General features: G+C 38.2%; 3 protein-coding genes and 2 long non-coding RNA genes across 6 annotated transcripts in view; 3 read left to right on the forward strand and 2 right to left on the reverse strand.

The window, feature by feature from the left end:
- The first annotated feature begins 90 nt into the window (after positions 1–90).
- Positions 91–1111, forward strand: LOC108100529 (DNA-directed RNA polymerase III subunit RPC8). Its single transcript, XM_017204490.2, has 3 exons — positions 91–285; positions 347–826; positions 885–1111. Exons 1-3 carry the CDS (start codon positions 175–177, stop codon positions 1014–1016), a joined length of 723 nt encoding a protein of 240 aa, XP_017059979.1. The 5' UTR covers positions 91–174; the 3' UTR covers positions 1017–1111.
- Positions 1112–1205: 94 nt separating this feature from the next.
- LOC108100527 (F-box/LRR-repeat protein 16) overlaps positions 1206–23040 on the reverse strand; it is a 30126-nt gene continuing 8291 nt past the window's right edge. The window contains exons 4-5 of the mRNA XM_017204486.2: positions 5937–6132; positions 1206–2616 (exon numbers count right to left, since the gene is read on the reverse strand). Of these exons, the coding sequence (XP_017059975.1) occupies positions 2319–2616; positions 5937–6132 (494 nt within the window). The 3' untranslated portion in view covers positions 1206–2318. The remainder of the gene's footprint in view (positions 2617–5936; positions 6133–23040) is intronic.
- LOC108100528 (prostasin-like) lies at positions 3142–5486 on the forward strand. Of its 2 annotated transcripts, none has more exons than XM_017204487.1 (7): positions 3142–3391; positions 3449–3494; positions 3743–3888; positions 3951–4541; positions 4621–4660; positions 4718–4857; positions 4914–5486. In XM_017204487.1, the coding sequence occupies exons 1-7, from the start codon at positions 3196–3198 to the stop codon at positions 5300–5302; spliced, it is 1548 nt and encodes a 515-aa protein (XP_017059976.1). In that variant the 5' UTR covers positions 3142–3195; the 3' UTR covers positions 5303–5486. The 2 variants fall into 2 exon arrangements, with proteins under 2 accessions (XP_017059976.1, XP_017059977.1); XM_017204488.1 differs by having other exon boundaries at positions 4721–4857.
- On the forward strand, positions 9929–22289 carry LOC108100530. Its single transcript, XR_001771994.2, has 3 exons — positions 9929–10362; positions 16371–17069; positions 20826–22289. It is a non-coding gene; the product is annotated as an uncharacterized LOC108100530 (long non-coding RNA).
- Positions 22195–22886, reverse strand: LOC108100531. The gene is made up of 2 exons (XR_001771995.2): positions 22415–22886; positions 22195–22345 (listed from the first exon to the last, which is right to left on the reverse strand). It is a non-coding gene; the product is annotated as an uncharacterized LOC108100531 (long non-coding RNA).

Genomic DNA, 23040 nt, shown 5'->3' on the forward strand with positions numbered 1-23040 from the left:
GTTGACATTGTTTTGGTATTTTCCACCCATTCGATATCATGTTTAAATATTGAAGTAGTTTTTAGTATTATTTATTTGATGGTGTGACCGCATACGCACTACACATGGTAATTCGCATTCAAAACAATGAACGACCATTAGTTTTTAAATCTTTATTTAAAAAAATTGGATGATATGTTCGTGCTGGCCGAGCTGAAGGACAATGTGCGAATTGCGCCGGACCAGTTCCACTTAAAATTGGTGGACGCAGTGCGCGACGAGATAGACCGCAAGTTGGCCAACAAGGTGGGTTGAATGGGAGTCCCATTTGAGGAGGTCCTAATTTCTCGTTTCTTGTGTACTGCAGGTCCTGCTAAACGTTGGCCTGTGCATTGCGCTCAAGGACATCGTCTCCCTAAAGGACTCTATCATCCTTCCGGGCGATGGAGCCTCACACACTGAGGTGCTCTTTCGGTACGTGGTTTTCCGACCGATGGTGGGCACCGTGATTACCGGAAAAATACGGAACTGCAGCCGAGAAGGTGTCCATGTGACACTCGGCTTTTTCGACGACATCCTTATCCCACATGCCGCCCTGCAACATCCCTCCCGATTCGATGAGGCCGAACAGGCCTGGGTTTGGGAATATCCACTGGAGGATGGCGCCAAGCACGATCTCTTCATGGACGTGGGCGAGCCCATCAAGTTCCGGGTATCGCGAGAGATCTTTGAGGAGACCTCACCCATTGGACCGCCCAAGGCAGAGGCTCAATCGCAACAGGGACCCAGCACATCATCAGCAGCTTCTGCCGCTTCACAAGAAGTCAAGACACCGTACAGGATTATTGTGAGCTACTTTTTGTCTTATAAAGGCTTTATCCTTATACGAAACCACTTGCTTACAGGGTGCCATTAACGAATCCGGCCTAGGCGTACTCTCCTGGTGGGATCAGCAGGGCAAGGACGACGAACAAGACGAAGAAGACGGCGACGAGTATGACAACGATGAGGATGGTGAAGGCGCTTGCGAGGAATGACCCTGACGTTTACTCAACTGTATGATAATTGCATCCGGTTTTATTGTTAAGTTGTCGATTTCCAATATTAAAACAAACAAATGTTGGACCATAAAGTTTTATTTAAGACTGACAAGTCATCAGACTTTTTTTTATACCGCTTCAAAGTTATTTTCCCAACTTTTTCCCCATTAAAACAATTCATTCAAATTCATTTTACCATTTATTTATTTTATCATGTACTTGTTGAATTGTGTTTGTTGTTGGTTTAAGACTGCAGTTTCCAATCTTCATTTGCTTAATGTTCATGATGAAACTCTCTCACATTGGAATTAAAAACAAAGCATTTACATTAGGTTTGAATGTGAGGGTTTTGCTTAATGAGGAGAGCAGCTTTAACGTAAGCTAGATATATAGAGTATCTTTGACGGCCAGAAGTCGATTGTTTCATGATTCGCACCTTGACAACAATTTACTAAACATTGTGTTAAATATTGACTTCATTGCTAGCGTGCATTTTCTGTCACCGAATCCTTGCTTAAAATACTTTCAGTTGCCGTAAGTTAATTACAGATTAGTCATATGGTACAATCGAAGTAAGGTTTCTCTGGTCAGGGGCTGCAAAAGTCTAGGATTTGTAAATTTCAATTGCAAATTCAATCAAAAGCTGTCGGCAACATTTGCACGTTTCCGCAACACTCGTAAATATTTTTGAATTTTCTTCTTTTGTTTGTTTTGCTTCTTTGAACTAATTTAATTTAATTGCATATTTTGATTCACTTTGTATTTTGTGTTTTGTATTTCTATTTGTTGTTTGTTCGTCTTTTGGGCGCAATGTTTTGTTTTAAATCTTTGTGTTGTTTGTTTGTTTGTTTCCTTTTCTCAGTAATTTACACGTAGACTGCATGTTTAGTTACAGCGAGAGTAGTAAATAAAACGTTCGTTAAAAACTACAATAATATAAATAATGTATATTTATAAATATAAATATATATAATTATGTATTTGTATATTAGACATATTGGTATTGCATGTAAATAAATATCATCTTCGGGTCTTTTGTGGTACATCATCGTCTTAAACAGATCAACTTAACTAAGTTCCGTATCAAATCACAGCAGAAATCAAAAAAAGTCTAAAACTATAAGGGATAGAGTACAGTGTTGAAGGAAAGTTAAAGTCACATAGCACGCGAGGAACTTGCCGACTGGAGGTTAAGTTAACCAAAATTAGCATACTCGAATACTCGAATCCAAAACGAAAATCACTGCTCCGAGAGCTCCATCGGGATCGTCGGTCCGGTCGGTCCATCCGGTCCATCGATTATTCGATGATCAGGCAGCGGGGCAGGTGTTCCTTCAGGTAGTCAAACAGTTCGTGCGACGCCCCCGGGCAGTTGGTCAGCTCCAGCTCCTGCAGGTGCCTCAGCTGGATCAGGCTGGACAGCCCCGAGGAGGTGAGCAGCGGGCACCCGGCCAGTGAGAGCACCTGCAGGTTGCGCATCGAGCAGAGGTGCTGCAGCCCGAAGTCGCGCACCTGGGAGCACCAGCGCAGGAAGAGGGCGGTCAGCGACAGCATCGTGGAGATGTAGCCCACGCCAATGTCCGTTATGTGCACACACCTGAAAAGGACACGCAAGAGGATCCATCGATTATTATTAATTATTAATAACATAAAAGGTAAGAAAATCATTACAAATTTAGTTTTTGTATTTATTTAACCAGTAATATTAAACGCTCTTATAAAACTTCTTTTCACATCATTGATATTATTAAAATAATTAAGCTTGAACCCATCGGTCAGTTTTAAAGCTTTCTGTTGATATTTTTCCATGAGTCTGACATAAAAACAGATTAATTAAATAAAAAACCGATGACAACGCCTGAAAAAAAAGTCCCAAAACTTTATTCGAGGCATACAGTCAAACTTCTAACACTGAAATAATATTTATTTAATATTAACTATATTAACTAGTTCCGCTTATTGGTAATTAAAAATATAGTGTTTCACTGATTTATAGAGTGGTAATAATTTCCAAACTAAGGTCGTTTCCTTTTCAGAGGTACTATCAACACAAAACAATTAAATATTTTCTATGTGTACTGATAATGGTTTCTTCGAAACAAAATGTCATGAAGATCAATTGCGATTCAAGCTCTGCGTTAAACTTGTGATTCATTCGCTTCGTGTATCTCCTAAGATGAAGACGTTCTCTGCTTGGATTCCTTTGTTTGTTTTGTTGCTCGGCCACCAGGCTGCTTCCCAGTTCCTGGAGCCATCCTGTGGATTCGTACTCAATCCCAATAAGAATGGTGGAGTTACACAACCTTCTGCCTGGATGGCATCCATAAGTAATGCAACACAATTTCTATGTGGAGGCTCGTTGATTCATAGACGTACGTTATTGATTATGGAATAAAAAATTGCTTGATAACAACTAAGAATCTTTGCAGGCTTTGTTTTAGGTGCTGCTCATTGCATAAATGGCCAAACAAGTCTGTAAGTAACACAAACAAACTAACTAACATAGATCTTAAATGCCAGAGTTTTTTAGTTAAAAACTTTTCTTTTAAATGCGAAAATAAGATTAAAATGTTTTCAAATGTATTAATACACAAATGAATAATAATAACTGAACCGGTTTTATTTTTCACAAAAAAAAAAAAAAAACTTTTGAGGTTTGTTTTATCAGCAAAGTATGCAATACTGAACTGAATTTAGAGTATTTTAAATTTTGTTCATTAAAGATACGTAAATTTGGGAGATGACACTACTACGCAGGAAAGGCATTCCTATACAGTAACATCGGCTATAATTCATCGACTGTTCTCCGAAGAAAATCTCGAGAGTGATATAGCTCTGCTAAAGTTGTCGCACAGCGTCGACTTTAGTGGTAAGTAAATGATCATAAAGAATGTTCAGTTGAAAAAAGATTATTAACATATTTCTTCACAGACAAAATTTTTCCAATATGTATAGTGTTGGACACCTCTATTAAGAGCTTTGTGCAGATGACACTAAAGTTCAATACCTATGCAATTGATCCAAATAGTAGTGGTGAAGATTTTTTAAGAATTACCATCGATCATCTAAATCCAAAGCAATGCAAACAAATAATGGCTGTTGGTCCCAATTCGAATCAGATATGTGTAGCTTATCCGAGTCCGCAGATCGAAAATGTCGATTCCGGGAATCCGTTAAGTCAACTTCTAATTCTTGATCCAAGCACAAACTCGTATCGCGAAGTTCAAGTGGGGATCGCAAGCAGAATCAACTCCATTGGAACCGGTTTTTATACTGATGTGGTAGGCTACGGGGCCTGGATTTCAGAAAAAATAAAGGATGCTGACACTGAGGACTTGCCCGAGACAGTCCAACCAGGACCAACAAGGCCAACTGAAGCTCACAATTCGAGGAGTCCATCAGTGGCTCAGAATCAGGGAATCTGGTTGTATAGCGACTGCGGTGGTTACAACTTAGAATCGTACTTGATGGCAGAAATTCGTGGAGCTAACTACTTTGCCCACGGTGTCTTTATTACAGACAGTGAGTGCCTTTTCCTAAATTCTAAACTACTATTTTCCTTATTTCTGAAACTACATATAAACTCTTTTTTTGTTTGTAGGGTTTATCATTACAATCGCCAACGGTTTGCCGAATAATATGTAAGTAGCATTGCACTCTGAAACTACTAGAATTTTTTGATAGCTTTATTTATTTAGCAGAAAAGTGATTCCGATGGGAGTTAATACATATCCATACCCTTCCGTAGCCGTTGACTCGATCAATATTCATCCGAGTTTTTCAGGCGATTACCAGCACAACATTGCGTTGATCAAACTGAGGCAACCAGTTAACATAAGTAATATGTTTATTTTGTAATCCAGTCATTTTGACCAACTAAGAATTCTTTTGCAGATGGCTTGAAACCAATCTGTTTGATACGAGCAGCGAAGAAAATGTTTCAACGGGGCTTAGAATCTTCCCCGCCTTTTGCATTCCATGATGCCGTATTAACTGAAACAAAGCAAATCATATCCACCCGGAATGTGGAACTCGCAAATCCCGCCGATTGTTCAACTAATCAAAGTGTTCTCGGAGAAAGTCAGCTCTGTGTGCCATTTCCTCCCGTAATGAATCAACTTTATGGATACCGAGGCGACGTATTGGGCAAACAGATGATGTATTCGGGAAAAGAATGGTTTGCCTTGTTTGGCCTGGTCAGTTATACTACGGATAGAGCTTTCGTTCTCACAAATGTTATGAAGTATTCCGATTGGATAGAGCATGTTATAACGAATACTTAATAACTGCTTACAAAGTCTTTCTATTCAAAATATTTTATCAATTCTTGTTTAATCTATTTTTTGGATTTTTAACAACAACAACTTTGCTTCGGGAAAAAGAGAAGATTTTAATTGAAAACAAAATAATTGCTAAAACATTTGATATTATAAGTCTATGCTATCCCTTTCTTTTCATTAATCTCATTCATAACTATGCTTTTTAATTAAAAATATATTATATTTCACGTATATATAAAATATTTGTGCAGTGTATGAGTGGAAATATTGATGATATATACTATTATTAGATTAGATTAAAATCACTAACATATAATGGGACTTTTAACAGGCCTACGGATTTTTAACAAATGAGTTCATATCTTTTTCCTAATTATTCTGAAGGCAGTTCAATAATCAACAAACTTTAGTTAGTATTTTAAAAGGCGATTCTAAATAGTAACTACGCTATTTATTTAACAGACAAGTGAAAAAAGAGTACAACTTGTTTTTGGTAAGTGCAATTGGCTTCAGTTTTGGCCAACTAATGGTTTGCCGGCGGAGATGAGGTTGAGTCACTAGGCGACGGAAATTGAATTTTTCTCATGAATAATTAGGGCCCAAAGGGGACATTGGAGCACAAGAGGGAAGCACTCACCTATCCAGCGTGAGCTCCTCCAGCTGGTTCAGATCACAGGCGATATACTCGAGCGAGGCGTCCGTGATGCGGGGACACCAGGAGAGGTCCAGGGCTCGCAGCTTCTGCAGGTTCTCGGCAATCAGCTCCACGCCGTCGTCCGTCAGTTTGCTGCACCCGGAGAGGCTGAGCACCGTGAGATGCGGCAGGGAGTGCACTGCAATCGGAGGAGAAGAACGGCAGTTTGGCATTAGTTTCGGGCCCAGGCATCAGCTGGGGAACTGGCTCCTCGGCTGCGGAGAATTCGCCTCACGTAGCCGGCTGCAGATGCTCCACTTTGTAGGGAACACGTCCCAGGAAATGGGGTCTCTGCAGTCGGCCGGAGAAGTGTGTTCGTGTGGCTAATGCCTCCCAGGAGTTGGCCCCATTTAAACTCAAACTTTAAGTAGGCATTGAGTATGAAAACTTAGTTGTTCGCCCATTAAATTAACGCAGTAATCACCCAAATAAAGTTCGGCCAAAATTGAATTCATGTCCCCTGGGTTGCGTAAACTTTAATTATTTTTTGGTTAAATATGTGTTTCAATTTTAAAGAAGTCATGTTTTCTTTATAAAAATATATACTTTGTAGGTATAAAATCATGTTTTCTTTATAAAAATATATACTTTGTAGGTTAGGAACTTTAATGGAAGGGAACCTAATAAAATCTTTTAAGAACAAAATAAAAAGAGTTTTAAATCTTGTCAATGAAACTCATTAACATATATTTTGTTGGATTCTTAAATCAAAAAATGTCTTGAAGTAAACTAGAGTTCCTTCAAAAGTAAGTATGTACATATATAAAACCCGAATGCAATATGAGTGGTAATTAGGTTTTGTGGTTATTCATAAGATTGCAACACCAAGAACCTATTTACATGAAGCTATTTACTTGCTCCGGATTTGTTGCCAAGCTCTATTCTGTCTTGAGATAGACTAATGTGTCATGTATCTAATTACCACGGCTATTTAAGGCCCACAGAGCCAACTGCTGTTCTAGTTAAACAGAGAGGCTGTTTCTCAGCTCGTTCCATTTGTGTCGACTTCAGTTTACTCTGCTCCACATTTCGCCTTGTCACTTTTGGCTTGTTTGTGCTGCTTTTCCTTTGCGAATCACGGATTATTTGTCCTTTCGGGGGATAAAGGCACAATGCCCTGTTTACTTGGATAAGCTTTGGGTTTGGAGCATGTGGGGAATATTAGAGGACAATTGAAGAAGAATAATGGCACAAACTTCTTTAAAGTTTAAAGAAAAGTCTGATACCCTCTTTCAATGGTACGCGCAACGATATTTGGGCAAGAAACCATGTTGTTGTTGTTTCATAAATTTTAATACAATTTTAAGATTCTAATTTTCAAAAGGCAAATATTCATGTAAAGATAAATCCGTGACAAGTCATAGTTGTCAACTCATTGCCTTTATTTGGCCTCCTTAATGATAGTCAAAGGTAAAAACCCCAAACAAATAAATCAAACTCAATGGTTTGTTGATGACGTCAATATTTACATTTCCCTGTGTTGTGGAATTTCGAAGAGTTGTTTTGTGTTGCTTTGTCATTATGGATTACCAATAAATGATAATGTATAACTTATAATGTGTAATGGAAGCACACAACTGCAATTACCGTTCGTAAGCCGCTTAGACTTTGCTAATGAGAATTAGGCATATTTTCCCTTGGTGAAAAGCGAGAGGTAGTTGGGTTTAAGGCGGAAGAGGAGGCCACGTGCTGCGGCTGCGTAAACAGAGATAAAAGCACCCAAAGAAAACAAACTCCAGGCAATATAATGCGCTGTGTGTATATGTGTGTGTGTTTGCGGGAAACTCCCGACCCCATTATCATCCCCAAACACTTTGTCCCCATTCCAGAGTTGAAAGAAGTCGAAAAATGCAGGGTCCGGTCAACTAAGCCGCTTTGTATTCACTTAGAGTCACTCCATATTCACCTTAGAATCACTCAGAAAAAATATAATGACAACTAAGGCATATTAAATAGAAATATAAATTGCTTTAGTTCGAAATAAACAATTACTGTGGCTGTTATTAAACGTTAATCATTTTCAGTTTCTAATCATTAAGCTCCTAAAAAAATAATAATATAACAAAAAGTAGTACAGCATTCCCTGACTAATATTTATATAAATGAATTATAATAGTTTCCAGTTTGGCCAGTGCACTTCTATCTATAAGTACGCAAGTAGGTGGGTGTGTGCCCCACTTTGGTTACCGCCACATACTATACTCACATACTCAGAAACTTAGATACTTGCGAGGAGCTGTGAAGCGCTCCTCTTGTTTGGCTTCTGACCAAAAAAACCACAAGGCCTACGAAAAGCGATTTGAATTACAAAATATTCGCCAACGAGCGAATCCACGCAAAGATAACCGCGATACTAGCTCCTGGGCCAAATGGAAAGCCAACGCAAACAGCGATCTGAATGGGGGCCTATGAAAAATTAACACAAACAAATCGCTGTGCTCAGCCTTTCTGTTGACTAACCCAGCTGAAGCGAAGCTTTTATGTGCTCTACATAAAAGAACCTTTATTTTTAGAGTTTAAATTTTGAATTTCAAAAAGTGAATCGAGAACGAAGCGAAAGGAAATTATTATTAGTCCATGACAAAATGTTTTTATTGTCTGAATTCGTTTGTACCAAAGATTACTTAATATTTAAAAAAAAATATATATTAAAACTTACTTCACAAAATTAATAAATAAGTGCTGTTTACATGGGACTTAAATAATAAGTGGGAATCTAATTTTAAAGTTTATATAAATAACCCACAGATAGTTACATTCACTTCTGATAAAGTTCCCACAAACTGTCTCTTCAATTGTCTTAATCAATTTGAATGTGCTGCTTGGGTATCTGATTTGGAGTATAAATTCACCGCCTTATCCCTCCATTTAAGGAATAGCAGCATTTGTAAAAATCCCTTTTTATCTGGATGATTGTGAGCGAAGGAATTGCAAAACCATTGCATATTCAGTTGTAATCGAGGGGGCGGCTGGAGGCGTTCGGCGTTCGCCGTTCGGGGAGAAGCCACAGCAGTGACAATAACCGTAACGCTGACGACCAACTTGGCTAACGCGGGAGGGCTCTTGGCCAAGTTACCAGGCGACGGCAGCTCCTCAAGGAGCTAACTGTAATTGTATCTATCAAGCGACGGATGCAGTACAATCCGCAATGGCAACGGCGACGCCCCAAAAGCTAAAAACCGCAAAAAACATCCAACGACAAAGGCGCCTCTGTGCACACAAACATCTAGTGCAGGCAGTGAAGCTTCATTAAAGGGAACTAATAACAAATAATTGATAAATAAATAAATCTAAAACGCTTAATAGGTTACAACATAATTATTTCAAAATTTAAAAATGATTTTTAGGAGAACTTTTTAAATTGGGAAACAAGACTTAAACACCAATATTTTTACCAAAATGCTTTATGAGTAAAAACTAAGTATACTTTTTAAAAAAAATTATTGTGATATTTCTTTCAATAATATCTACTTTAAAGCAAATAATAATATTAATAATAAATACTGATTATTATATAAAAGTATTGTTTTTATTTAGCCCTAATAAACAGGAAGATCTTTATTTAATTTTTGGTGGTTAGTGGCTTAGAAGTTCTACTGTACATCTGTGTATTTATACCATAGACAGACGCATATACAGTTACGATGCACTAAGTCGTGATGGCAACTGTGATTAAGAGCCGCCGGCGACGCAATCAGACCACAATGCGATAGGGATAGGGATAATCCGGGGATCGGGGAACGGGAAACGGGGAGCCGTGTTCGATCGATAATGATCGCAGCCAGAGTGACATCGATTGAATTACACTCGGAGCGAGTTCGGAGCATTAGCGTTAGCGTTAGAAGCCCCTCAGATCGACCAGATGCAGCAGATCGCATATTTATCACGCCTGCAATCACCGCTGAAATTCATTTCGTTATCAGCGTTGCATCGGTGCACAACTATCTCGTGATTCTCGACTCGAGTCCCGATCGGAATATTACTTTATATTTGCCCAGGCTAAAGCCAGTGATCAGGAGTTCCTATCCTGTGTTGTTGTTTCGTTTTGTGACCGACACTAACGGGTAATTGATCGGCCCCCAAAAGCCGCCCACCGCAGGATTACTCGTTTTTGCGATCACAAATCCTGAAATTTCAGCAAAGAGCAGCAATTCAGGGAACCAGTGAAAATATAATATAGTATTGAGTGCTCAAAAGAAAATAAAAAATGGCAAATAGTAGCAATTGTTACAAGAATTTGTATCCATATTGACAAAAAACATATTTAATCTTTTTTTAAAAATATATGTTATGTGAAAAGGAATGTTAAATAAATTGTTTTTAAATGCGTATTATCAGAATTGCAGAGAAGATGACTTCTTCACACGAGGTGGGTATAATTATAATTACTAACAACATACATTCATTAAAAAGTTTCATTATTATTGTTTTAAAATTCCACTAACTTAAAAGAAGATTTTTTTAGTCGAAAAGCAGCACTCATTTTATTATTCTATTTATATTTTGCACACTGCGTTTTATTGATAAGGAAATTCAATGCCAGACTTGCAAATATAACTTAATCTTGAAATTGTTAGCCTCACGGGAGAGTTGTAGATTATATAAGAGGTCGTCACTGACTGTAACCTCTATATATTTTATTCATTTCGTCAACTTTTTTGCTCTTAACCATTTGAATTCCTGGTAGCTGGCTTTCCCAACATTGACTCTCTCTTTTTTTTTTTGGGTGGCTGCCCCGCAGGTGGGGAAAAACAAATTACTAGCCTGCAAAGTTCGGAATGATTCGTTCGTTCTATGAATAAATTGGGTTCATTTTCCGGGAATTTCCGGCGGATTACGAGTCAGGAGAGTTGACGAGAGCAGAGCAAAGTCTACCTGGCTGCTTGATATGGAAATGGGAATTCGCGGCTGACAAGACAACGGCATCAGAAATAGTGTCCCAAATCGTGGGCTTCTATTCCCCCAGCACACGCACTCGTTGAGACAGAGACAAGTGTCAATAGAAAGGACTTAAAAAAAAAAAAAATGAGAAAGGATGGGGGGCACAAACATGTCAGGCAAACAACTTGTAACTTGTGTATCTGTGAGATACATTTACATTTCCCAGAACAACTAGCGTCGTTTATGCGAGGCTCGTTTGGCATTCAGCTTGGGTTTCTTGTTTCCCAGAATTTCACACAATAATGTTTGGCCTGTCAACGCTTGACAGCCATAATTTAATTTGCTCATTAACAAAAAGTTTTCAACCACAAGGCTTCGATTCAAAAAAATGGCTGAATCGCATATTTTTATATATTTCTGTAAACTTTTGTTGTCATTTCTTCGAAAAGAGCCCCTGTCAGTTTGAGTATCTTTCCCGGGACTGGGACAACTCACAAATTCCATGCTTATTGACAGTTCATGGCTCTCGTCATGGCTTCCATTCTGCTCCCTTTTGGCGTGCCAACGATTTTTATTGATTTTTCGAGCTATTACACACTCACATGTGGAAAGTTATGCTCACAGAACGGTTAGCATTTGTTTATGACATTCATTTGATGATTGCCGATTCTTTCAAATTGCCTCGTTTTGGGTTCAATCGGCAGAATTGTATTTGCTCAAAGTTTTCCCATTCAGACAGTACTTAATTGTGATACACTGCGTATGAGTGATGTAAATATTACGTATACGCATTACTGATATATATATTGCAATTTTTAATAGCTATAAAATAGGAGTAAATAACTGAACTTAGTTTTTAATATTGGATATTTATCTTCCTAAAGGTTGTTTGATGGTCTAAGAAACTTATAACAAATGTAACCACTTAGTTAAGTTAACAACTAAGAGAAAGAACCAACTTTTCTGCCCACCAGAAGTTAAAAGCGATTAATTCTAGTCATTAAAGGCAACTGCCAGTCGAACAAAAATCAATAAATTAAGCTGGTCTTCAGGATTTCGCCGAGCAATGTGAAACTCATTCAAGCAAACTCCAATAAAGCTGCTTAAAGTTTAGGTTCAGTTGCCTGCCAGTGGCAGTAGATGGCAGTCATTATGCCAATTACTCAACTGTTGGGCAGAGGAATGAAGTGAGGGGAAAACGCCATGAAATTTCACTGTGGCAACAAAACTTTTACGAGTATATTAAATAAAGCAGGAGCAGCAGCAGCAGAATGAAAGCATTTCAGCTAAATCAGCTCATGCTAAATCGAAACGTACCAAAGTCGCCTTTCAGTTTCTTTGAAAATAATATTCAAAATGGTTTCTTAACAAATGAAATGCCTTCAATGGCATTGCAGCCGCAGAAGTTACCAATAAATACCCCATTGTGCGAATACCTTGGCTTGGATTTAATTTCCACGTCAATAAACACTTTGTAACATTTAGAATTGTTTATTTACAATTATTTGAGGCATAAATAAGAGGTCTGGAAATAAATATTAAATTCCTAGAAGCTATTCCTTCTAAGAATTCAAAGGAAAATGAATACAAATTTTTGGAATTTCGTAAAAGAGATCCCAGAATTTCTTTGAAATCAATTAATGAGAATCTCCTCAAAGTTTTTCATAAAATGGTAAAAATGTGTTAAACTGTAGAAAGCTGTAAACCAATTTTAAGTTGGCCAAGGAAACTTAAAATTTTACCGCACAAGGAAAGTTAATGAAAGCCTGCAGGAGTATTTTAGTGCTGAGAAGCCAGGATTCAAGTTATTTTAAGTTACCTCCGCCAAGGATTTGCAAAAGCTGCAGTGTTAAAATAAATCTTACCCAATTTCCCGGGCTGCAGGGAACTGAGGCTTAACCGCTTTAGGGTTTAAGTGGCCTGTCAATTACCGGCAAACTTTGAGGCCAAACAATGAGTGCGTAAATGAGCGGGGAAAGGTCGTCTTGGGGTTAAGAGGTCGTGGTTCGCGAGTCTAGTTCCCTCGCATAGGCAAATAATGTTCGAAACGTGCAGGCCTCATTAGGCTTCCCCCTCATTACAGTTTCCATGGCAAATGGCAATGAAGTGGGCGGAAAATGGGGGGAAATAGCGGAGTGGGCGGAATGAACTACCGCGAATCGCGATGAGGTTGCGCAATGCCAGATTAGCTCCTCCTGGGGGTTTGGGTTATGGTGGAGCCATCAGGTCCTGACAACTCAAGATTCCAGGAAAGTTAAAGCAAGCTCCTCTTAAAATCCAAAGAGGATTCGCCAGCTAAGTATTACAAATTAAATTAGAATTTGTTACTCTTTATGTAATCTTTATGAGCTGAAGTTCTACAGAAATCATTGGCATTTACTAAAATCATCTATAGAACAATTGGATACTTTGCTTTTCAACAAAGTAAGAGAGCTTCAAATAAATAAATCTCTTTAAAAGGTGTTGAAAACTGAATAGAGAACTAAACCTAAATCTAAATAAATCTGTTCAAAAGGTGTTGAAAGCTAAAAGTCTAAATAAGTTTTACAGTGAATGAATGTCTTGTTGACATAGCACCTGAAAACAAAATCATTATTTAATTTCTTACAAGACAATTCTGCATAAGTCAAAACCAGAATCGCCAACCTTGAAATATCTGAGTGTATTAAACTAATGTTGATAAATGCATGTGCTATGTTTTTATTAGGTATATACCTATACGTTTATTCTTCTTATGTCTTGTTATACCATAAATCGTGCACTAATTTATGCAAATGATGCGATACAAATTGCCAAAAAGACAAAAAAAAAAAAAGAAACGTTGAAAGCGTGCCACAAAGAAATCGACGAAAATAAGATTTAGCTACAATTACGATTCTTTTGGCAGTTTGACAGAATTCACTGCAGGCAAACAGTTTCAATCAGAAATAATCTTGTTTCTTTTCTTTCGGCGGGGATTGCTTGTCAAACTGGTAATTGAGATTACTATGTTCGGGGAATTATTTATTTATTTGAGAAGTGATAGGGCATTTGGTTTAGTTCAACTAAGGACACATAAGTACAAAGTATTTTAATTTCCTTAATCTTATATGCTGCCTAAAAATACCAAAATCATATGCTTGTTTCATAAAAACACCCTTAAATTCAAAGATTATATTATTGCTTATTGTTTAATCCGTAAATTTTAATTTTTAGAATTTTTAAAATATTTTATAATATTTTATTAGTTAGCTAGAGTCCATACATATAAAACTGGTTAATTGGGGGGCTAATTTCCCTTACTACCTTATACTACCTTATTTATTAATGAGGTGGCCCAACTTAATAATTAGTTAGTCTTAAACTGATTGACCCACTGAGTCCTATTTTGTATTTCTCCTTGAAGCGACTTTATTAAAAATGCATTTTAAATGCTCAGGTGAATTGTCGTCTTATGGTCCCCGTGCTCTGGATCTTTCTGGATACACAAACATACATATATTATATATACACCTAACAAGTCTGTCTGCGAACGTAGTTTCCCTGCCTTTCCCACATTTTCCTGCGTTTTCCACGCGTTTTCCACATCAGATGGCGCGGGTCATTGCTTGTGTGTGTGTGAGTGTGTTTGTGAGTGTGTGAGTTTGATTGGCAGTTGGCAGGAGCCTCTGGAGTCCTCCCTTGTGACTTGGCTCACATCTTTTCCAGGCATTTCCGCAAGCAAAAAAAAAAAGGGTAAATTGTTAACCCAGTTTCGTGTGCTGTTGTCTGTTCTTCTATTGGCCAACGAGTGTTTTTTGCAGGGCTTTCCGCTCTGCTTCTTGAGCATTTCCACTGAAAACTTTAATGACGTCAATTACTCCTCCCCAGTTAAAGTTAGATTGCGCCAGTTTGACTCACCGATTGCTTTTTAATTGCTGAGAATTGCTGCAGCGGTTGTATTTTGCTTTGTTTTGCTTTTTTACCAATTGAAAGATTTTTTAGCTTATATAAAATAACTTTTGCCAAAAGTTTGAAGAATGGAGCAGTTTAGGTACAGCAAAATCAATAAAGTTTTAAGCTTTATAACGTGTTCAAATATATGTTACATGAGCATTTATCTGTTATAAGCAAAATAAAAAACTTTTTAAAACATTAAATATTTGAATATGGTTACGATTTTTAAATTTTCTAAATTTTCAGAGAAAATACTACGACTGAAATATTGGTTGTCAAATGTTGAATGTTTTTACTTAACAAATTCCTAACTTTTGACACCATTTTAATAACAATTTTATAAGTGTGTCAAAAAATGACACAAACTTTTGAAAGCAACGTGTTTGCTCTCTACTTTAACATACATATATAATAAGTATAAAGCTCTGCCTATGCCAAAATTAGCAAGAAGCTTATGCCATATCTTGCCCCAGTTCGAGTTTTGTGTACCATTTCACTTGACACTTTCCTCACTGTCCGGCGAAAGTGACAGAAAGTCCCCACAGAAGTCACTTTCTCCGGCAAGTGGAGAAAAGGAGGGGGAGGTGGGTGGTGGGTGGTGTTAATCCTGAGCTGCAGATGGGCGCCTGGTGCCATATATACGATATAATATAATGGCCAGAATAAGTAGGGACTGGCTAACTGTTTGGAGCCCAGCTGTCGGCCAGTGACAACATCATCAACATGAAAATCAGCATCTCCATGATGCCCCAAGTGAATATGGTATATGTGTGTGTGTGTGTGGGTGTTTGTGTGTGTGGAGGGGGAGTGGGTACATTTATGCATTGGCAGCTGGCAATTCTTCTGCCTCTTCCTCCGATTTTCCGGCGTGCGTCATTGCGTGCCACTATTTCCGCCGTAATTCCGTGTGCGTGCGGCTGTCTCAGCTGCCATCAAATGCAGTTAAAATTGAATTTCACTCTCCCACGCGCCCGCGCAACTTTTGCCTTTTCACAACGCCGTTTTTGATATTAAACTTGCTGCATGTGGCAGCCTCTCAAATCGCATTACATGAGCCAGCAATTATGTTCCTTGTGGCCTGGCCCTCAACTTTGAACTTGCATGTTTGCATTCAAGTTGACGTTATGTGCGTATATATATGTATATAATATAGTTGCACTGAAATTGGAGGGGAAATCTCGCCGGCGAAGTGCAAAGCCAGTTTGTCCTTGCCCTCCATCTGCTATCTGACATTTCGAGCCTCGAAAGCAATCTGTGTGCATTTTATATTGCATTTATTTAAGGCCTGCATTTGTCAGTTTTATTATTTATTTATTTCTCCTCCAAGTGCCATTCAATTGCAATTTCATATTGCTTTTGCGAGGACTTCATCCGTTTAATTGCTTTTATTTGAGCGATTTTTATTGCACGTTTATTTGGAAATAATAAAGTCTGCAATTTGTTTCTGGTAGACCGAACTTTTATAGTTTTTTATTTGTTATTTCGAAAAACATTTCGAAATAATTTCTAAAATATTTATTTAATAAATGTTATACATTTTATATCTTTATCGATGTAATTCATAGTTTTGTTTACTTGTAGGTTCGCATTTAAATGTTCATTCCCCAGGAAAACCTCTTTTAAAAGCCGTGGGAAAAGGACACAATCTCAACCCCGTTTATCCCACCTTAAAAGTTAAGAAGCTGCCTTTAATTAACTCAAATCACTGGGGAGTGCACTTTCCATATCGCTGCACCCATCGCACTTCAGGTGATCTTTAAGTCGCGCAAGTTTGTTGGCGATTTACATTAAGTTCATGGTCACCGCCAGCTGACAATTGATTGACAATTTGGCCAAGTCTCCGTCGCCGATGCAGGGGAAAATAAGAGAAGACAATGCGTGTTGGGGGAAAACGATGGCATCGCCCCCCGAAGAGCTTTTGTAAAAATAAAGTTAATTAAAAATTTCTCGGCGAGAGAGCGAAAAAAACACGACGGCACGGCAGCAACCTCGGCTGCCAGGGAAATGCAAATGTAATTAAATAAACACGACACCCGAAGGGCGTTCATCATCAGCATCGTCAGGGAAATGGGACCGACCGCGACTAGGATTCGATGGACGAAGGACGAAGGTCGGAGGATGCGGCAATGCCACGCCCCTTTTTTCCCGGAAAAACCGAGGGAGTATATCAATTTTTGGTCTCGGGGGCGGACAGCTGAAGAAGATAAATTCGATGCCTCGGTGGACAGGAATTTTGTCTTTGCCAAAGGAAAAGGAAGAGGACAAGGGAATCCAGGAAAGGTAAATACAGATATTGCCTCAACGGTGTATAGTTACAGGTTCAACATAATCAGCATTGGGTGGTCTTTAATTTAATCTTGAGCTCAAGGATCTGGAAAAAAATTATGAAATTGAAGGGCAGACTAACACAAAATTATTCTTAAATTTGTTTTCATTTATGTTCTGAAGTAAATTAAAATTGCTTATTGATGAAAAGATAAATTGAATGTATTTCATTTTGTTGGAAATATTATTAATAATTTAACCATAAATTAAAACTGGTTTTTAAAAGCAGTAAAAATACAACCAATGTATTTTATTTTACGCTCCTGCTCAATCAAATCACATTTTCCTATGCACTTTGTTTAGTCGATGGGTTTGAATCCCACTGCAATTTCATCATGTGCATCCACTGAATGGTAGACAAACAGATTGGCTGGCAAACCCCTCTAAATTTGGGGATGCCTGAAAGGGAATCGAGCGGATGATGCCGCGGGCGGAGTGCAGTTTGCGGTTAAATTGATGGACATGTCGCATTCGCGTCGACAAATGCAATTGTTCAGGCGCGAAACGAACCGCAACCACTTCATTAGCAGTTTACCCAGCGAATCAACCAGCATCCCACTATTCAGCTTTTTGGCAATTAACAAGCTTCTAAATATTGGGGTGTTTTTAAGGGGATATGTCTCATAAACAAAATTTTAATAATGATTATGGCTTTAGTGTGCAATCAATTAATTAAAAGCTATTTTATGTATGCATAGGGGTTATTATAATAATCCTAAAGAGTATTAACAAGATATTAATTTATTTGGATATCACTTATGATTTTGGATTTAAATTCCAAACCAACGATTTTTATGTTTAAAGGTGTAAGATTTTTATAGGAAATGTACTTTCTCAAACATTAATAATTGGTCAAATAAATGTTATTAGGTTGGTTAAAAATCGCACTCTCTTCTTTCTATTTTTATTTATTTCCAAGAAACCCCTTTCTTTACCCAACACAACGCCCCTGGTTAATTCATCAGCTGCGAGTGCTGCTCACAATGAGTGAAAAGCTCGGTGGGCCAGGTAGAGGAATTTGATTTGTCGCCCGGCAAGATTTGTAGTTGCCGCAATTCATTATTTCTTTGCTGTGGCTCTGCTAAATGAAAGGCGACATTCCTGATGACACTGCTAATTAATGGGAGATTAACTTGTTCATTGTTTCGCTTACGATTCGCCACTCGCCACTCGCGATTCGCAATTCGCACTCGCGATGCTTTCTTGTTCACGTGCGAACGCATAAATCACGCATACGCCCGGTTGAACGACCTCGTCGGCAATTAACGACGCGGCCAGCAAGGGCGTCCTGTCAATGTGTCAGTCAGTCATTCAGCCAGCCATTCAGTCAGTCAGTCAGGCAGCCGCTCTTCCGGTTCCGCCTGCGGGACGGATTGCGTGCCAAATGATGTGTCACCTCGCATTCAAGTCCCGAAGTGGCAAATAAAACGGCAGCCACATAACACGAGCCAAAAAGAAAAGCACCCATTTCACGGAGAAAAACAGCTCATAAATTGGTCAGCTGCTTACATTCGACAGCTCGCATTTGTTTTGGAATTCTGTCAATATGTAACATAAAATATAACTTCATTGCTTGTATTAGAATATGAAACTACGGTTCTCATGTGAGTGCCACATCACAATTATTTATATTGAATATTGAAGGTCAATTCAAAGTAAATACATTACAATAAAATGTAGTTGCTTCTGGCAATTCTAATTCAATTTCGTTAGATAGGTTGTTATTTTACAGAACAATAATTTAATCAAGGCAAACTTTCAACTTTTTTTTTGACCATTATGAATCTTCATTTATTTATATAACTACCTAAAATACTACAAAGTGAATTAGTTTAACGCCACATACAAAAAAAAATCCCTTGCTTATAATATAAACATATATAGAAAAATATTAAATTTTAAAAGTACGCACTAAAATCTAATTTTGAATTAAACTTAACAATTTTCGAAGATCTATTGATTCTTTTTGAATTTTTTGCTTCTCTGTTTTATGTACAATCTGTTACATAATCAAGACTCGAGTTTTTCCCCCAGTGCTGCTGACACGGGCCATAAAAATGGAGCTGGCCGAGTGCCAAGCGAGTGGGCAAGTGGGCCCCCGTTGTCTCCTGTGAGCGGAGCCATCACTCCGAACCTGGAGCCTGGCCCAATTCAATTAGATGCCAAATGCAATTAGCTAAATGGCTTCTCGATGTTGTGATAAGCACCCACCGGAGCAGACAGTTGAACCTGCCACGGCAAACAGCAGTTTTCATGGCCGCCGGGCAGCGGAAACGAACTGGGAGTTGTTATTAAAAGTTTTGCCACCGACGGGCCAAAAGTTCAACGCCAGGCAGCTGAAAACAGAAAACTGAAAACAGAAAACTTTAAACTGTAAACTGTGAACGGGCTTAGCCAACTTTTGACATCGGCTTAGACTACAACTTGCCACTAACTGTACAAGGTTGCGCTTTAAATGCTAGTTTTAAACTTAAGCTAAACTTTGGATAGCATATTGCTTCAGTGAGGCAAAAAAGTCCGATTTAAGTGCAGCACTTTATAGACATATGTTATGTTTTAAGCCATGAACTCATTTTGTTTTTAAAATGAAGTCCATTGAATATATTAAAGCTATATTGATTTGTACAATTAAATGAAGCCCATCTACCTGAAAATTTTAATTTCAGCTTGCACTGGCACTTGAAAAATGGGAAATGACAGCATTAATTATGTTCTTGGATTACTGTGAAAATAAATGTTTAAAATGTCCGTCCTGTATTGAGTGTTAAGGGTTTTCGAGGCCTTTGAATGACCATTAATTATTCATGTTTTTTCGGAATGCGGTCACTTAAATTAAATCGTAAAATAAATAATTACGGGCTTACATTTTCCGATGGCTTTTTCCCGTGATCTGTCTCTTTTTTGATTCGAATTTTCTGTTGGCTTGTTTATGCTTGCTGGGCAAACAGTTTATGATTGGGCTGCAATTTACACAAAATGCCGCCATTAAATATGGCGCCTATTTGCTTATGTCCTTACGAATCAAAAGCCCATCGCTCTGCAAAAAAAAAAAATAAAAACAGACACAGACAAACACGCAGACAGAGGGAAGCCAATCTTTGTTATACGGGGCGGATGTGTAATATGCCTTTTATACTTTTGTTACTGGCTGTTTTTGGCCTTTTGGTGCTCCTTCATCCATCAAGCTGTTTGCAGACGCACAAAATATGCTTAACACAGCGGGTGCTCGACTGTGTTTTAATATTTTATATATATTTCATTTTCCCTAAGCTCTAAAAGTCATGTTTAGTTTGTTTATTTTTCAGCTTTTTAAGGGAAATGAAGGGATTTACGATGGAGCATTTTCTCTCTTATTTTTAATAAGTTTACTTTGAGGGCTTTATGGGCGAAAGTATTGATTTTATTATTATTATTATTAAGACTGCTTTTAATATTTTTATTTAAGAGTATACTTTTTATATATTTTGGTTCTAATTTTTTAAGCTTTTATTTTTGCAACTTCAATTGAAGAATAATAAGAACTTAATAAACAAATCTTTTATTTAATTAACCTTAAGATAACTAAATATGTTTTTAATTTAAAGCTTCTCTAGAATATTTTTCTGCTTAATCTTGTTTGGTTTTCATATCTCCAACTTTAATTTTATTCTTAATACCTTTGATTTATGTTTACTAATGATCTTATATAACTCAGCTGAAGTATTTTTCCAGGAGTATCTGTGGAAATCAGTGTCATAATGCCACCCACCACCTCCTCCTCAAAAAACCAGCGACTGCAGCCGCGTCGATGATCAGTGAACTGCGATAATTCGATTTCGATGCGCAGCTCTGCAGCCAGGAATCTGGCTGGTTAACTGCCGAAGCCGAAGCTGAAGCCATTGGAGCCGGGAAATGCATGGGAAAAGCGGAGGGAAACCCAGCCGGGGGAAGCCATCTACCATCTACCTGGGCGCCTGCAGCAACTTGCTGCAATCTGCAGCTTAATTTGTGGCGCAATGTGTGCCGAGGATAGGGAAAAGGCAGCCTTTCGCCTTTCTTGATTGCCAGCTGGGGGAAATGGCGGTGGGAGGAGGTGCTGGTGGAGGTAGTTGGAAAAGAAAATGACGTGCCATGAAATTGATTGCAAAGTTTGCCCCCAAAACTCAGGCCCCCCGGAAAAGAGGAAAACGACTGAAGAGGCAGCTCCTGGAACTCGGGACTCAGGTGGGCGTCGTCAAAGGTCAAAGCAGCGTGCATAGGCAAAGCAAAGAGTGTGCCAGCCCCTCGACCTCCGACCCTTAACCCTCGAGTGGGCCGGGGGCTTATGTTTGCCAGCTCTGTCGATCGCATATTAAATGAGTTTACCGCCAGGCGCCTGAAAAAGCCCCTAAGCACGCCTTAAAATTGCTCAGCTGCGAGGCATTGTGGCCGTCAATTAAAGTGGTTTATGGCCAAGTTTATCCGGAGGATGTGTTTCGAGCAAAAAGAGCAAGTTGAAGCCGCTTTTGACTTGGCTAAACTTCAGCTTAATCGAGTAGTTTACTGCGTATAATAACGAAGAACAAGGGCTACCGCAAAACTTTGTGCATATTTGTTGCCTCAAGTTTTTTTTACCCAAATTGTTATCTTCGATAGAAAGAAATAAAAATCATCCTTTATTGTAAATTTGGAAAGGGGTTATAAATTAAATTAAAAAAAAAAAAACAGATAAAAAAATAAAAATATTTCTAATGATGCAGTTTGTTATAGAATAAGAAAACAAACATTTAGAGCTATGCCATTTCTAAATCTGATTAAATTATGCACTTAGAATAAGTGAATATTGGTAAATTTTAAGAAAATTAAAAAATTCTAAATTCTAAAATATTCTATAATACCCTCTGAAAGAGTATACAAATTATATAAATAGTTATAAAGGTTACAAAATCCTTTGTTTGGATGTTTTATACCACCACCACAGAATTGCTTTTCCATAATATTTTAAACCACTTTTCCAAACAAATTCTGTTTCCGCGACAACAAAGTTGTTCCGGAATAGACTGTCTTATTCTGGTTTATTTATTTATTGGTTTGTTTGACCAGAAACCTATTTATTCAGAGGTTTTTCTAAACCTGTGGTCAGTTACGTATTTATTTAGATTTTTTGTCGTTGGCAACCGTGGAATTATTTCCGAATAAAACTTTTATTTGCTTTCATATTTTTTGTTTGCTCTGGCCAGTGGAGAAAAAAGTGGACTTCTTTGGCCTGGACCCTGCCAATTTGCAAGTGAAAAGGGTTCTTTTGCGCCGTGACGTCAAAGGATGTAAAAATAGCTGCTTACTCTGTTGGCCAGGAAACGGCATCGCACAAAAAGTGTCCCACAAAAAGTTTCAATTAGTTGAGTGCAATGTTTAGACATGATGGCGAGGACCCAAAGACACCCGTTTTCGGAAGCAGGACAGACCCGTGGGGCAAAAGGATCCCTTACTCTCAACACGGGCATTTCATTAGCCATGTTATGTCCGCAATTCTTCTACAACTCGGGCTTCCATTGGCACACTCCCGGCGGATGTCCTGCACAGTTTTTTCGGATCACAATCAGCACGGATGCGAAGGACATCATTACACGCGTCCACTCAGTTATCCGCATTTCTGAATAAAACATTACAATCGATGGAAGTGGATGCCAGCGCTCAATTATTCTGATTGTCAGGCGAAACGAAAGCTTTTGCTTTTTTATAAGCAGTGAGAAATAATTGTCAAACACTTCTTAAAATTGTATTTAATTTTTTAAATAAAAAAACTGTATACTGAAATACTATGTACTATCATCAGAAGAAAGTTTCTATGTTCAATTGCATTTTGAAATGTATTCTTGAGATTTCTAGGCTTTATATTCATTGTTTCCAACTTTCGGGAACCACTTCAAAGGTAACTTGATTTATTGTATTTTTTTCCCTGTGCAGT

This window comes from Drosophila ficusphila, unplaced genomic scaffold (genome assembly GCF_018152265.1).
Source record: "Drosophila ficusphila isolate 14025-0441.05 unplaced genomic scaffold, ASM1815226v1 contig_286, whole genome shotgun sequence".
Classification (NCBI taxonomy): domain Eukaryota; kingdom Metazoa; phylum Arthropoda; class Insecta; order Diptera; family Drosophilidae; genus Drosophila; species Drosophila ficusphila.